This window comes from Panthera uncia, chromosome D4, assembly GCF_023721935.1.
Source record: "Panthera uncia isolate 11264 chromosome D4, Puncia_PCG_1.0, whole genome shotgun sequence".
Taxonomy (NCBI): Eukaryota; Metazoa; Chordata; class Mammalia; order Carnivora; family Felidae; genus Panthera; species Panthera uncia.
This window is the reverse complement of record NC_064807.1, coordinates 78,441,936-78,454,722: the sequence shown is the minus strand read 5'-3', so window position 1 is coordinate 78,454,722 and position 12,787 is coordinate 78,441,936. Positions and strand designations below refer to the sequence as shown.

Below are 12,787 nucleotides of genomic sequence, written 5' to 3'. Positions count from 1 at the left end.
TCCTCCTTCTTTTCCTCCTTCTCCTCCTCTCCCTCCTCCTCCTCCTCCTCCTTCTCCTCCTCTTTCTTCTTCTCCTCCTCCTCCTTCTCTTTCTCCTCCTCCTCCTTCTCTTTCTCCTCCTCCTCCTCTTCATCCTCCTCCTCCTCCTCCTCCTCTTCCTCCTCCTCTTCCTCCTCTTCCTCTGCTCCAGAGGGCAGAACAAGACAGGGGGTTTTGACAAGTAGAAGGAAGAGCTCTAGTGGTTGGAAGAATCCAACTGAAGAACAAACAGTCTTTGGAGTCCCTGCCCTGAGTTGATTGAGATCCTTGTGCTGATAACCTACAAGCTCTGAATGCTTGATTGTTTAAGCTTGGTGTTTGGAATCTCAGCCAGAGTCGTACTTCCATATTTTGGGTGGTTCACAAAATTAAAAGATGGGAGCCAAAGGCCCCAGTGTGCATGTTGGCACTGACCTCCCATAACGAGGGTGATTTTGCAGTGCTGGGCACTCTCCACATGGTAGCTGGAGCAGGTTCTGGCCGCTCTCTGGGGCCATGGTTTGGCACCCAGACTCGGGGCACGCATTTTTCAACGTGAGGAATCTACTGAATGTCTGCAAGAGGCATAAAAGGCAGCAGATCCTGTGGCACCTTGTGAATTGGCCATGTGATGGCCTGAGGTGAGCTGAGGGCACTAGCCTTAGACAGGTGGACAGCACCGAGCTAAAAAGGATTTCAAAATAACTAAATGGAGCCCATCAACCGATTAGGGATACAAGTGCAAGTCCTACCCTCAGGGGGTTATGATCTAGACGGAGCAAGAAGATAGGCATATAAATAACCAGCAGTAGAAGAGGAAGACTGTCAGGGTAGAGAAAAGGAACTGTCAGAGTTAAGGAGACTAAGATTATGTTTGGCTTTGGAGGGGGATCTACTGTTTGCACTTATGTACAACTGTTTCTTGAGCACCTACTATGTGCCAGGCTAGGATCGTATCAAGAAAGGCACAGAAGAGATGGCATGTGAGCCCTGAAGGATGAATATGTTATTGCTGTGACCACTGAGATGTGGAAGGATTCTGGGAGAGGAGGGGACGAAGGACAGGTTAGTAAAGAGACGTGACAAGGTCGCAAAGCTGAATCTAGAAGCTAGTGCCCTGAGTGCCAGGATGGCCATCTGAGCAATGGGCGGCAGCAGACACTCCCCCTCTTCCTCTCCGTTCCCCTCCCCCTTCCACTTCTTGTAGGACCTGGAGTCTGATCCCCCAGGTTCAAATACTGGCTCTACTCCTCACCAGCAGTATGACCTTGGGCAAATCGCTTAATGCTTCTGTGCGTCAGCTTCCGCCTCTGTAGGATGAGAAGATTGGATCGTGAGGTTGCGATGAGCTGATCTATGTCAGTTGCTTAGAAGGGTACCCGGCTAAGGGTTAGCTCTGATGGATATTGTCAGAATCAGTATAGGAACAAGAAATTTTCGAGCGTGGTCCTTGAGTCTTGGGCTCAGAGGAGAAACCATAGGTGGTGACAAAGCATGCATTTTATTCCTACAAGGAGATGCAGGACCCCCCCCACCCCCACCCCGCCCCGCCATGAGGAGAAGGCAGGAGGAGGGGATAAGAGACTACAGAGTGTGAAACAACTGTGAGCCACTTTTTTTTCTTCAGGGTCAAGAAAACTGGGGCCAGGCAGGAATTGAGCCACGGCAGGTGCCTGAGCTCAAGTGTAGAACTCTTCCTACCAGGCTGTACCCCCATTTATTCACAGGGAAGAGAAGGGGGCACAAGGCTTAGCTCTGGGGCACAGCTTCCCTGCACAGAGCAGTGGAGTGATGCCATATGACAAGTCCTGCCACTCTACCTCCCAAAATGCCTCTCAAGTCCTTCTCTCCATCTGGTTGGCCGCCTTGCTTTGTGCCTGGGCGACAGCCATCACCTCCGAACGGGTCACCCACATTCACTCCTCACCCCTGCCATCTCATCTCCGGTGACCTTCTTCAGTTGCCTGCAAGACCCTGTCCCTCCCCTGCTCAAAACCCTTCCAGGGCAGAATCCCCAGTAGGCCCCAGCAAGGTCTGGCTTCCGGTGACTTCTCTGCCACTTTCTTGCACATTTAAATGCCTCCTTTTTTCCTCACCGTCTTTGTGTATCTTTTCACTCTTGTCTGGAACACTCTTCCCACATCCCCTTCACCTGGACTCCATTTATCCTTCAGATCTCAGCTCAAACATTCCCACCTCCTCCAGGAAGCCTTCCAGGTCTTCCTGTTAACTGCTTGGAGTACATATGCTTTTTTTTTTTTCAATAGCTTGGAGTTTGAGGTCGTGTAGCCGTGTGCTTGCCTGAATAGGGTCTGCCTTCCCTACTAGCTTGAGTGTAGCACAAGGACACATGGACATAGGTCTTGTGTCTGTCTTAGCCAGTGCTGTGTGCCCAGTACTCGGCACGTAATTATGCTCAGCAAGTATCTGCTGAATGAGTGGAGATGGCTCAACGGAGGAGTCATGTATTCCCTGGCCCAGCCTTGTAGGTCCCTGCAGACCAACTCACTGCCTCCACCAGCTTCAGAGATGGAACCCCTCCCTCAGTGAAGCCACCTCTAGCCAATGGAGAGGTGTCACCTTTTTCTTTTTTTTTTTTTTATGAAGATTTGAGATACTCCAGTAACCTCTTTCCCACCCCTTGCTCTGAACAACCCTGAAGGGACTGCCACTGAAAATACCCAGTCCCTCGATACCTTTGGCTGTACCTCAAAGAAAAGTAGAAACCTAGGAGTAGACAAAACCCAGGCTGTTAGCTCAGCCCGGGGCATCAATGGTAATGATTGCAAAATAGCTTTTCTCGGAATTAAAAGTAACATGATATGTTTTTATTTCTCATTTGCTTTCAGCCCCGAAGGCTCTTTCTTGTGGATATATCACTCAAAGTAAGTGCTTTGAATTCTAGAGATGTATGGGATGTCTCCCGTGTCCACCCTGGCACCCCCTACAGCCCGTTTTTAGCACCGCGGCAAGTAGGGGAGCTCCGGTCAAGGGCAAAGGGGAAGGGTGGTTTCCCAGGGATCTGAACCACATGCCTCCCATTCCCTAGGCAGGCCTTTGTACAAGAACTGTGACTTGTATTTTGCCCTTGATTCTCATCATGGGTTTAAGTGGTGTCATTTGGAGAACATTCTGCCTTGCTGATGAAAAGAATCAGGATAGATATTTTTCATTATGCTGCCCAGTATGTGTTCTATAAAGACCCTTGCAAGAAATTCCTTTGAGACAAAGGACCAGGAAAGAAGTTAAGGTCTCCTGATGAACTAGTATTTATTATTATTATTATTATTGCCAAAGGCAGTGAGAACTATGTAAGCCTTCTTTTTTTTTTTTTTTTTTTTTGGGAGAGAGAGAGAGAGAGAGAGGGAGAGGGTATAAGTGAGGGGCAGGAAGAGAATCCCACAGTACGACGTGAGGGGCAGAGAGAGAATCCCAGGAAGGGCAGGGAGAAGAGAGAGAGAGAAAGAGAGAGAGATTGAAGGAGAAGTGGGGCTCACCTGAAGCGGGGCTCGAGCATACCCGATGCGGGACTCGAACTCACGAACCGTGAGATCATGACCTGAGTCGAAGTCAGATGCCTAACGACTGAGCCACTCAGAGCCCAAGCCTTCATTTCTCGATCTTTGGCTTGGCTGCCAGGAAGCTCAGAGCAAAGTCTTGTGCTTAACTGCTTATACTTTCGTCAGCCTTCATTTCTGATATAATTTATTCTCTGGCGTTAAATCCTGGCTTTTGCGCTTACATTCTATGGGATCTTAGCAATTTGCCCAACCCACTTGGCCCAATTCTCAGCTATAAAATGAACATAAAGATGAAACCTTTACTCTCCCGAGTAGTTGGGGGTGACCAGGCTCATATGAAAATACCTACACGAGTAATTAAATATTTCCCTTTCTGTTCCCTTTTGTTTATTAAGTCTTCTGTTGTCTCCCTGCGTATGGTGACCACTCCTTTTTAATAGTCAACCATCTGAGACACCTCCTGAAAGTAGATGAGCTTTAAAACAGGTTTCTTTTTTTTTTTTTAATGTTTATTTATTTTGGGGTGGGGAGGGGCAGAGAGAGAGGGAGACACAGGATCCGAAGCAGGCTCCAGGCTCCGAGCTGTCAGCACAGAGCCCGTCGCGGGCCTCGAACTCACGAACCGCGAGACTATGACCTGAGCTTAACTGACTGAGCCACCCAGGTGCCCCTAAGACATGTTTCTTAATATTATTAAGCCTGTTCGTGGCTCTCTGTCTTATTTGTCCAACCACAGGCCACTGCACCCCTGCCTTCCCCCTCTTTCCCCTTCTCCAGAAAGTCCCCTCCCTGGAGAGACTCTCACAATGAGAGAGTCTGGAAATTTCCACATGTGGGTGGTGAGGGTGGCTTCTGATTACAGTTTCCTGAGTTTCTGCTTCAGAGACCCTCAGATTTCCTGAGGCTGTCACTGCTGACCTTTGTAGCAACTTGAATTCTAGTTTAGCAAAAGAGATCATTCTTGGAAATATACACTGGTCTTTTTTTTTTTTTTTTTTTAATTAAGATCACAACTTTTTACAGCAATTTTCAACTTTGATAAAGCTCTTTGATGTATGCTATTTCGTTTATGTTTCAAAGCCACCTCCATATTCAGTTTATTATCACTGTGATTGTCACCTTCCTTATTATGATCACATATCTGACTTTTCAGAGGAAAAAAACCAAGATTCAGTGAGGGAAAATGTCCGTCACAATTACACCACTAGTTAGTGGCAGACCCATGTCCCAGGCTTATGTATCAGTGTTCCCCGACTTGTTATTTCCTCTTGCCTCCTCTCTCCCTGCCGGGGCTCCCTGGATGAGCTGAGCACCAGGGGCTGCACCACGGAGGAGAGGTCCAGGCGGTATTGGGGTATCTTTCCCTCATTCAGCTAGAGCAGCTTGACTTCTTTTCTTCTTCTTTTTTTTTTTAGTGTTTATTTTAATTCCAGTTAGTTAACAGACAGCGTTATATTTGTTTCAGGTGTACAATATAGTGATTCAACACTTCCATTCATCACCTGGTAGAGAATAGCTTCACTTCTGTTTTATGAACTGAAGTTCTGTTTTCTGAACTGAAAGAAAGAGAGAGAGAGAGAAACCAACCAACAAACAAACAAAAGAGAGAAAAGAAGAAAGAGAGAGGGAGAAAGAAAGAAAAAGAAAGAACAAAAGAAAGAAAGAAAAAAGAAAAAGAAAGAAAGAAAGAGAAAGAAAGAAGGAAGGAAATTTAAGTAATTTTCTGCCATGAAGAGTTTGGAAACCCCACCCCACCCCCACCCTGCCTCCACCCAGTCTGGGACTGCCTCATCTTCTAAAAATGTTTGTCATCTCTTTCATTTCTTAGAAACCCAGAGGTGGGTGATAGCAGCACTCAGAAGGGCTGGTGGTTTCCAAGCTGGTTTAACAATAGGTAAGGTGATGGATGGGGTGACCCTCTGTGTTTGTCCACCCACCTGATGCTTATAGAGTCAAAACAGAATGGTCTCGTGGTCATGACCTTCACGGTCACTCGTCTTTTTGTCCTGTTGAAGTCATACAAGGAATCTATTCCCTGGTTGGGATGAGTATATTGAAGCTTGGGGGTTATGGTCACGTTTGTCCATTTAATTCGGGGGTGAGTGGGGCTTGGGCTGAAGTTTCGGCTGCGGGAAAGACGATCACAGGAGGACTGTTCCAGCAAGTTCCCTTGCCCCCTGAAATAACCTGAAGGTTCTAGGTCACTAAATTGCTAACTGCGCTGACTCGGAAGAAAAATAGAAAAGGGGAGACCTGAGCCTGTTCACCAACAGTGTGTGTTTACGAATAAACGTTTCGTATCATGAAGCTTTCTCCAGACATTTTTTCACTGCACATGTTCTCCTCCTTGGAGCGCGTTTTCACGAGCCATTCGAGGGCTGTCCCGACGCCATAGATCCGCCTCTGTCTCACTCTGCTTGCTTTCCCTTTGTACGTAGGACCCACAGTTACCCAGAAGAGGAAGACGTAGACAAGGGAGATGAACAAAGAAAGGAAAACAGCGAAGAACTTCAGCTGTCAGACTGGTTTAATCCACAGTAAGAAAAGAAGCGTCTCGCCATGTGCAATAAATCCATTAGCCCCCGTCGGGGGTGGCGGGGACTGTGTAGGCAACAATGCCATTGAGAACACTCCTGATTGGGGATACAGAGTCTTAGCATCTGTCAGACGTTCACCATAGATTAGATGAGAATCCCAGAGTCTGGATGTTTTGACTCAGATGCTTGAGCAGAGGCACAGTGATTATGACAGCAGTTGTCGAAAGGCGGCAGCTGAATCACAAAATCCTGAGGCTGGAAGGGGTCTCACTGACCACGAGGTGTTGTGGAAAACGACAGCATGTAGGGTTGGAGCAGGAAAATCCTCTCTGAGATTCAGCTAACTCATTTGAAAACATGGCAATGATGATGAAAACTCTCATGGGGCCGTGCATGCATCATTAGGCGATCATACGACAAATGTTTATCAAACACCTATGATCTGCCAGCTGGCATTTTTCAAACTACCAGTCACTATCCATTAATATGTTCAGGAAACTAGCTTCATGGGACAAAATGGGCTTTTAAAAAAAAAAATTGAAACCAAGTAGAAAATCAGAGGGCATCACATGAAGTGGAAGGATAAACACTGTTTGGTTGAATTACTGTTTCTGTATATATGTGTATGTGTATGCATTTTGTTGCGATGTAAAATGCATTTTTCACTGGGAGTCGTGGTCAAAAATACTGTACTAGATGTCGTGTGAGGCACAGGAGATAGGAGGAATCAATCCATATGGTTATGTTCAAGAAGTTCCTGGTCTTGTAGGGGCAGGAGATGTGTAAGTAGTATTTGCCAAAACCGGGAAGGAGGCGTGGTTGATCGGACTTAGAAGAATGCGTCTGGGGAGTACGGAGGCGGGAGCTGTCCAGGATCATCAGATGACCGTGAAGCCTGAGAGACTTGTGGGGGGTGGTGCCATTGACCAGGATAGGGACCGGAGGAAGGCAGCCAGGTCTAGGAGTCGGAGTAGGGGATGAGCTCTACGAGGGATGTATGTGGGCTCAGGTACTTGTGGGGCGTTGGGACAGAAATTCACAGAGTGCCTGTCTTAGTCTGTTCGGGCTGTTATAACAAAACGCCACAGACTGGATGGCTTGTAAACAACAGAAGTGTATTTCTCAGAGTTCTGGAGGCTGGGAAGTCCAAGATCAAAGCACCAGCAGCTCTGGTGACTGGTGAGAGCCCACTTCCTGGGTCACAGACAGCCATCTTCTCTGTCCTCACACAGTGGAAGGGGCGGGGAGCTCTCTGAGACCCCTTTCATAAGGGCACTAATCCCATTAGTGAGGGCTCCACCCCCATGAGCGAAGCACCTCCCAAAGGCCCCACCTCCAAATACCATCACACCCGGGATTGGGTTTCAACGTAGGAATTCTGGAGGGCGGGCACAGATGGTCAGTCTGTAGCGGTGCCCTTGAGCTCCTTGGAAGATGTGTGGTAGAGATGTGGGGTGAAGAGCCATCAGAGTGAGGGGGTCACCCAGGCAGGGGACTAGAACCACATCCTGATGTCAGCACTTAAGGGGCCAGTGAAGGAAGAGGAGTCCGAAAGGGGGCAGGAAGAGCTATAGAGGAGGAGGACAGGGAGAGAATAGCAACTATTCCGGTAAGAGGGGAGTGAGCTCTGGAAAGACTGAGTATGTTCTGGAAAGCTCTCTTTTTGTTTGGGGGGAGGGGGGGTCACACTAGTGTGGAAGGATGGGAATTTTGCCCTCCCCCCACCACCCCCCGCCCATGTGTCATTCAATGAGCTAGGCACCAGGGTGGCCGTCCGTGAGATGCTAAACCATTACTGGAAACACAAGAACATGGAGGCATTGTCACTTTGATGAGCCTCTTAATGTGTGTGTGTTTGGGGCAGGGGGACAGGGAGACCTCCACCAAAAGGTGGGCTAGATGAGTAAGAGGTAGTCGCCAAGCTCCTTTCTCAGGAGGCTGGTACACTTTAACCGTGGCATTTGTGCTCCGGGAGCGGGACTTGGGAGGTGGGGTGAGGGCTGAGACAAAGAGGAGAGAGAGCCCGATCGTGGCCGCCAGCTGTCGCTCCCCACTCTCCCCCGTGCATGGCTCAGCTTTTCCTCCACACAAATGGTGAGCAGATAGTTAAAGACTATTGGTTTGAAGAGGCTCCAAATTTAAGCCTTCCCAGGGCACCAAAGTATATTTCTTAGATGAGTGAACGATTAGATACACAATTGAATGAACAAATAAATATATCCATATAAATGTATCCTCTCATGTAGATGACCTACAATACATTACCATGTATCGTGCACACATTTCCACATCAAGCTCTCTTAGCTTCTGTGACAACACATCCTCTGACTTTCCCTCCTCCTTCTCTATTCTCCCTTCTTGGTCTCCTCCATAAGGGCCTCTCCCTCGTCATATAGTAGAGTTTCTGGAGACGACATCCAGTATTCTCGTCTCTTTTCTTTATACACCATCTTCCACTGTGCTCTCATCCATTTCCATGGCCGTAGACACCGGGGCGTGTGACTCTCCACATTCCGATCTTCAGCCCGAAGATTTCCTGAGCCCTGACTTGGATCTAACTGCCCGCCTGACATCTCTGTACACGTCTCGCCTGACATCTCTGTACACGTCTCCCGTGACCCAAGTGGGTTTCCGCCTTCTACCCCACCCTCGTCCTCATTTCCCACCTCAAGCCAGAGTCCGGAATACCTCTCTGGTTCGTCCTTTTCCTCCACCCACCCCACAGTCTAATTGATTAATGTGTTCTGTTAATCCTTCCTCCAAAATCCTTCCCACATCGGCTCCTTCTCTGCATTCCACAGCCCCACCCTCCTTCCATCGGCTCTTTGCCGGCTCATCCCCTGGCATGCCGATGCCTATCGAGAGTTCAGTAAAGAACACGCTGAACACATCTTTTTTGACCTGGTTCACGTTGATAGAATTTTAACGCTTTCTCTACCCGACGCTTGGGGCCCATCCTGTACCCGTTAATAAGTACGTAAGATTCAAAAGCTAGCAGTGACCTCGGTAGGTGTGTGTTTTGGTGATAGAGGCCGTTTTATTCCGTGGAAGCTTTTGCCCTATAGTGGAGTCACACAGGCTGACGCGGTGGGTGTCGTGCGTGGAAGAAAGGCGTTTGGGCAGCTCGGAGTCTGTCCTGGCACCTTTCCTTCTTTCTAGAGCCCCATCTTTGTGACTTTGGACGCTTCTGGCACTTGATTGTAGCAAGGACTAGCTCTCACGCGTGGGTGGCCTGCCCTGTGTCACTTCGTTTGCGGGAGGCAGTGGGTGATGTTGCTGACTGAGACTCCTTGAGACAGAGGCTCATCCCAGCTGATCTGGTGCTCAGCCTCGCTCCTCCCCTGCCCCCCCTGCCTGCGTTTTCAGGCTGTCATCTGGCTCCTTAGGGTCAATGACATGTGGGGACTGCCAGTGAGACTTAATAATTAACAGCTAGGAAATAGAACATTTTAATTTTGAAGTAAACATTAATTTTTAATATCGCTACCTTTTTTTTTTACCCCCCCTGGAAGGAATCTTCCCGGCCAAGCAAACCAAAGTGGGTACTGCTTTTCTGACTCAGTCTTTCTAGGAGATGTGGACTGAGCGGTGGGGCTGTTGCATAGCAGGCTGGCCACCAGTTGGGACTGTGAGATTCTCCAGGGGTCGGACGGGGCCTCCTTTCTCCCGTCATGCTCCGCAGCCAGTCTGGTGTGCACGACAGCGACTTAGTAGCCGTGTGGTGAGGCCTTCAGTGCCCTGGTCTGGCCCTTCTATAAATCAAGTGGCTGAAGGTGCAGCTCCCTTCTGTTCGCCTCCCCCTGCTTCCTTTATTTGTAAAACGCGGGTGAGGATAGCATCCACTTTATAAGGTGAATGTGAGGGTTAAATGAGAGAGTGAAAGTCGTACTGAGCCCCCGTGCACCATGAATATTAAATAAGTACATCTGGTCAGCTGCTGCTTTCCTTCTCTCCCTTTCCTTTTTTTTATTAAAAAAAATTTTTTTTTAATGTTTATTTATTTTTGAGAGAGAGAGAGACAGAGTGAGAAAAGCAGGGGAGGGGCAGAGAGAGAGGGAGACACAGAATCCGAAGCAGGCCCCAGGCCCTGAGCTGTCAGCACAGAGCCTGATGTGGGGCTCGAACCCACAAACCGTGAGATCATGACCTGAGCCAAAGTCGGTCGCTTAACCGACTGAGACACCCCGGCACCCTGTTTTTTGTTTCTTGTTTTTTTAATAGTATTACCCGCTTACAATGTGTCCAGCTCATACATAGCTGTAAGACTTAGCTAGCGGGCTGGGTCAGAACTACTCAAGTATCCTCAACGGGCTAAAACTAAGGACGACAATGAATGAGGCAGTGATACAGGGGAGAATTTAAGTTCAGAAACGTTGGTTATAGATGTATAAGTCATGCGTGTGTGTGTGTATGTGTGTGTGTGGTGTTTTGTGGTTTGAAATCCTGCCATTCAACAAAGCGGTGGCGGGGGGGTGTTATATGACTAAAAACATAACAAAACAGAAGCTCGCTCTTTCTCACTGCACACTGGTAAGAATGCCAGAGTCGCTAAGTTCAGTGAAACCTTAGCTTAAAGTTAAAACATGACATACGTGGGTTTTACCCCCAGCTTCGTCAGCACAGGGAGTAAGTGTCCATAGAAGCCGCAATGTAGGGCGATAGCTCAGAGCATGGACTCCAGAGTGGGACCACCTGGGTTCCAAAACCGGCTTTGCCCCTTACTAGCTGTGTGACTTTGGACAAGTTAATTAACCTCTCTGTGCCACTCATGGATAAAATGGGGATCAGCATAGCACCTCTGGAGGGTGACGCCCTTAGCACAACGGTGCCTGGTCTCACAGGAAGTGCTCAGCGGATCTTAGTTACCATCAGCGGCAGCCAGCTGTGTGACCTTGGACCAGCCTTGGTTTTCTTACCTGCACAACGGACATATGTGGCAGGACCGTTGCAAGCACTAAACGAGAAAGTGTAGGTGAAGGTGCTTTCATTTCACGATTGAAGGAAACCAAGAACAGCTGTTCTCTGTGCAGCCGGCACACGTGGGGTGCGAGGGCCGAGCTGAGACTGCAGACAGATGGGGGAGGGCCGGGACAGCAGCCTCGGAGCGCCCCCCTCCCACCTCTGGGGGCGATTCAGCTGTGCAGGAGGGAGGAGGCCGGAAGCGGGGCACGGGCTCCAGAAGGGAGGGATTATCATCTCAAGAATTAGAGCGAAGAGCTTGGTGACAGATGGACAGGAGGATGAGTTTCCCGAGGCTCTTTTCCACTCTGGGGCCGGGGCTGGGGCCAGATGGGGGTCGACCCAGCCTTGCCCAACCTCACTGTGGAAACCCCAGCTTTGCTGAGGCGATAGGAGCAGTTTTGTGCAAACCCTCCCCCCACTGATGTGCAGGACTGGGGCGGGCGGGGTGGGGGGAGTTCTCATCGCTCCATCGATTTGCTGACATCTCCCCAACAGCCTCGCCAGGGCCACATGCATGCTGCCAGCAGGGACCCAGCAGGGACCAGCAGGACTTTGCCCCAGTCACTGGCCATCTCCCCTCCGTGGATGAAGTATAAGCAAATGCCTACCGGGGACGGGTGGGACGGGGCTGTTCGCACTGGGGATTGAGTCTCATGACTGTGTTGCAGTCTCTGCCTCCCAGCAGGGGAAATGCAGCCACTTCCTGAGCAAATGGGGGTCAGAGCTGAGTCTGTGTCACCCCCTCCCGCTGAGCCCCAGCGGCTACTCAGCCTTTCCGCGTGTCTACCCTCTGCAGTCGGTCAGTTTGCTGATGCTCTTGTGTTGCTTCCTGTGTTTTTTTATTGGCTTTGCCAAGTCCCTTGCAAGCATTCTGAGTGCAGAAAACATGCCTCTCCTTCCCCCCCACCCCCACCCCCACCCCGCTCTCCTACCAAAGAGGCAATGTGGTCTGAGCAGAGGGTCTGTGCTAGAGCCCCATGTTCTGGCCTTGGCCTTGGGGGCCCTCTGTTGAATCCCTTCTATTCGGGGTGACTCTGACTCCTTGTTTGTAAAACGAATGATAACACCGGAATCCCCTTCAATCTGGGGCCCTTTCTGGCCTATCACCAAGTTTTTACCCAGAAATCCCTTTCCGGCAAAAGGCAGAGTAGACTAGATTGCTCTCTTTTGGCCCCAGTGTCACTCTGCCGTTCTCCCGAGTCAAGAATTAGGACCTCCTTAGGTGCAGGTGGCACCCACAGGGATAAATGCCACCCACAGATGCCACAGGCAGTTTAGAAAGGGGCCGGGAAATAGCAGAAGGGATCCAGAAGGAAGAAGAGGGCTAGGAAAGCAGCAAAAGAGGACAGAGGGAATGAAAGATACCGGTAAGATCCCCCCATAAGGGCCCCAAGACAGCCCTCAAAGGCACCTGAGAGCCTCCTGTCCCTCACTCAGAAGATGCTGCCCCTGCAAATGTCCCACCACCCGGCCAACTGCCTGGGGCTCGGTCCAGATCCAGGGACAATCTCAGCATATCATAGCTGACCCCAGTTTTTCCTTGGATAGCCTCTGCCCCACCTTAGGAAAGCTGTCCTGCCTCATGGGGCCCTATGTTTTGTCACCAGGAAACGTCCCGATGTTGTGACGGTGACCGAATGGAAGGCGCCGGTCGTGTGGGAAGGCACTTACAACAAAGCCATCTTAGAAAATTATTACGCCAGACAGAAAATTACCGTGGGTTTAACGGTCTTTGCTGTCGGAAGGTAA

General features: G+C 49.6%; 1 protein-coding gene across 3 annotated transcripts in view; it reads left to right on the top strand.

The window, feature by feature from the left end:
- Positions 1-12,787, top strand: part of GGTA1 (glycoprotein alpha-galactosyltransferase 1 (inactive)) — a 56,490-nt gene that overhangs the window by 37,483 nt on the left and 6,220 nt on the right. For all 3 annotated transcript variants that reach the window (XM_049637473.1, XM_049637481.1, XM_049637489.1), the window contains 4 exons: positions 2,868-2,903; positions 5,368-5,433; positions 5,978-6,076; positions 12,646-12,783. In XM_049637473.1, coding sequence (XP_049493430.1) covers positions 2,868-2,903; positions 5,368-5,433; positions 5,978-6,076; positions 12,646-12,783 — 339 coding nt within the window. The remainder of the gene's footprint in view (positions 1-2,867; positions 2,904-5,367; positions 5,434-5,977; positions 6,077-12,645; positions 12,784-12,787) is intronic.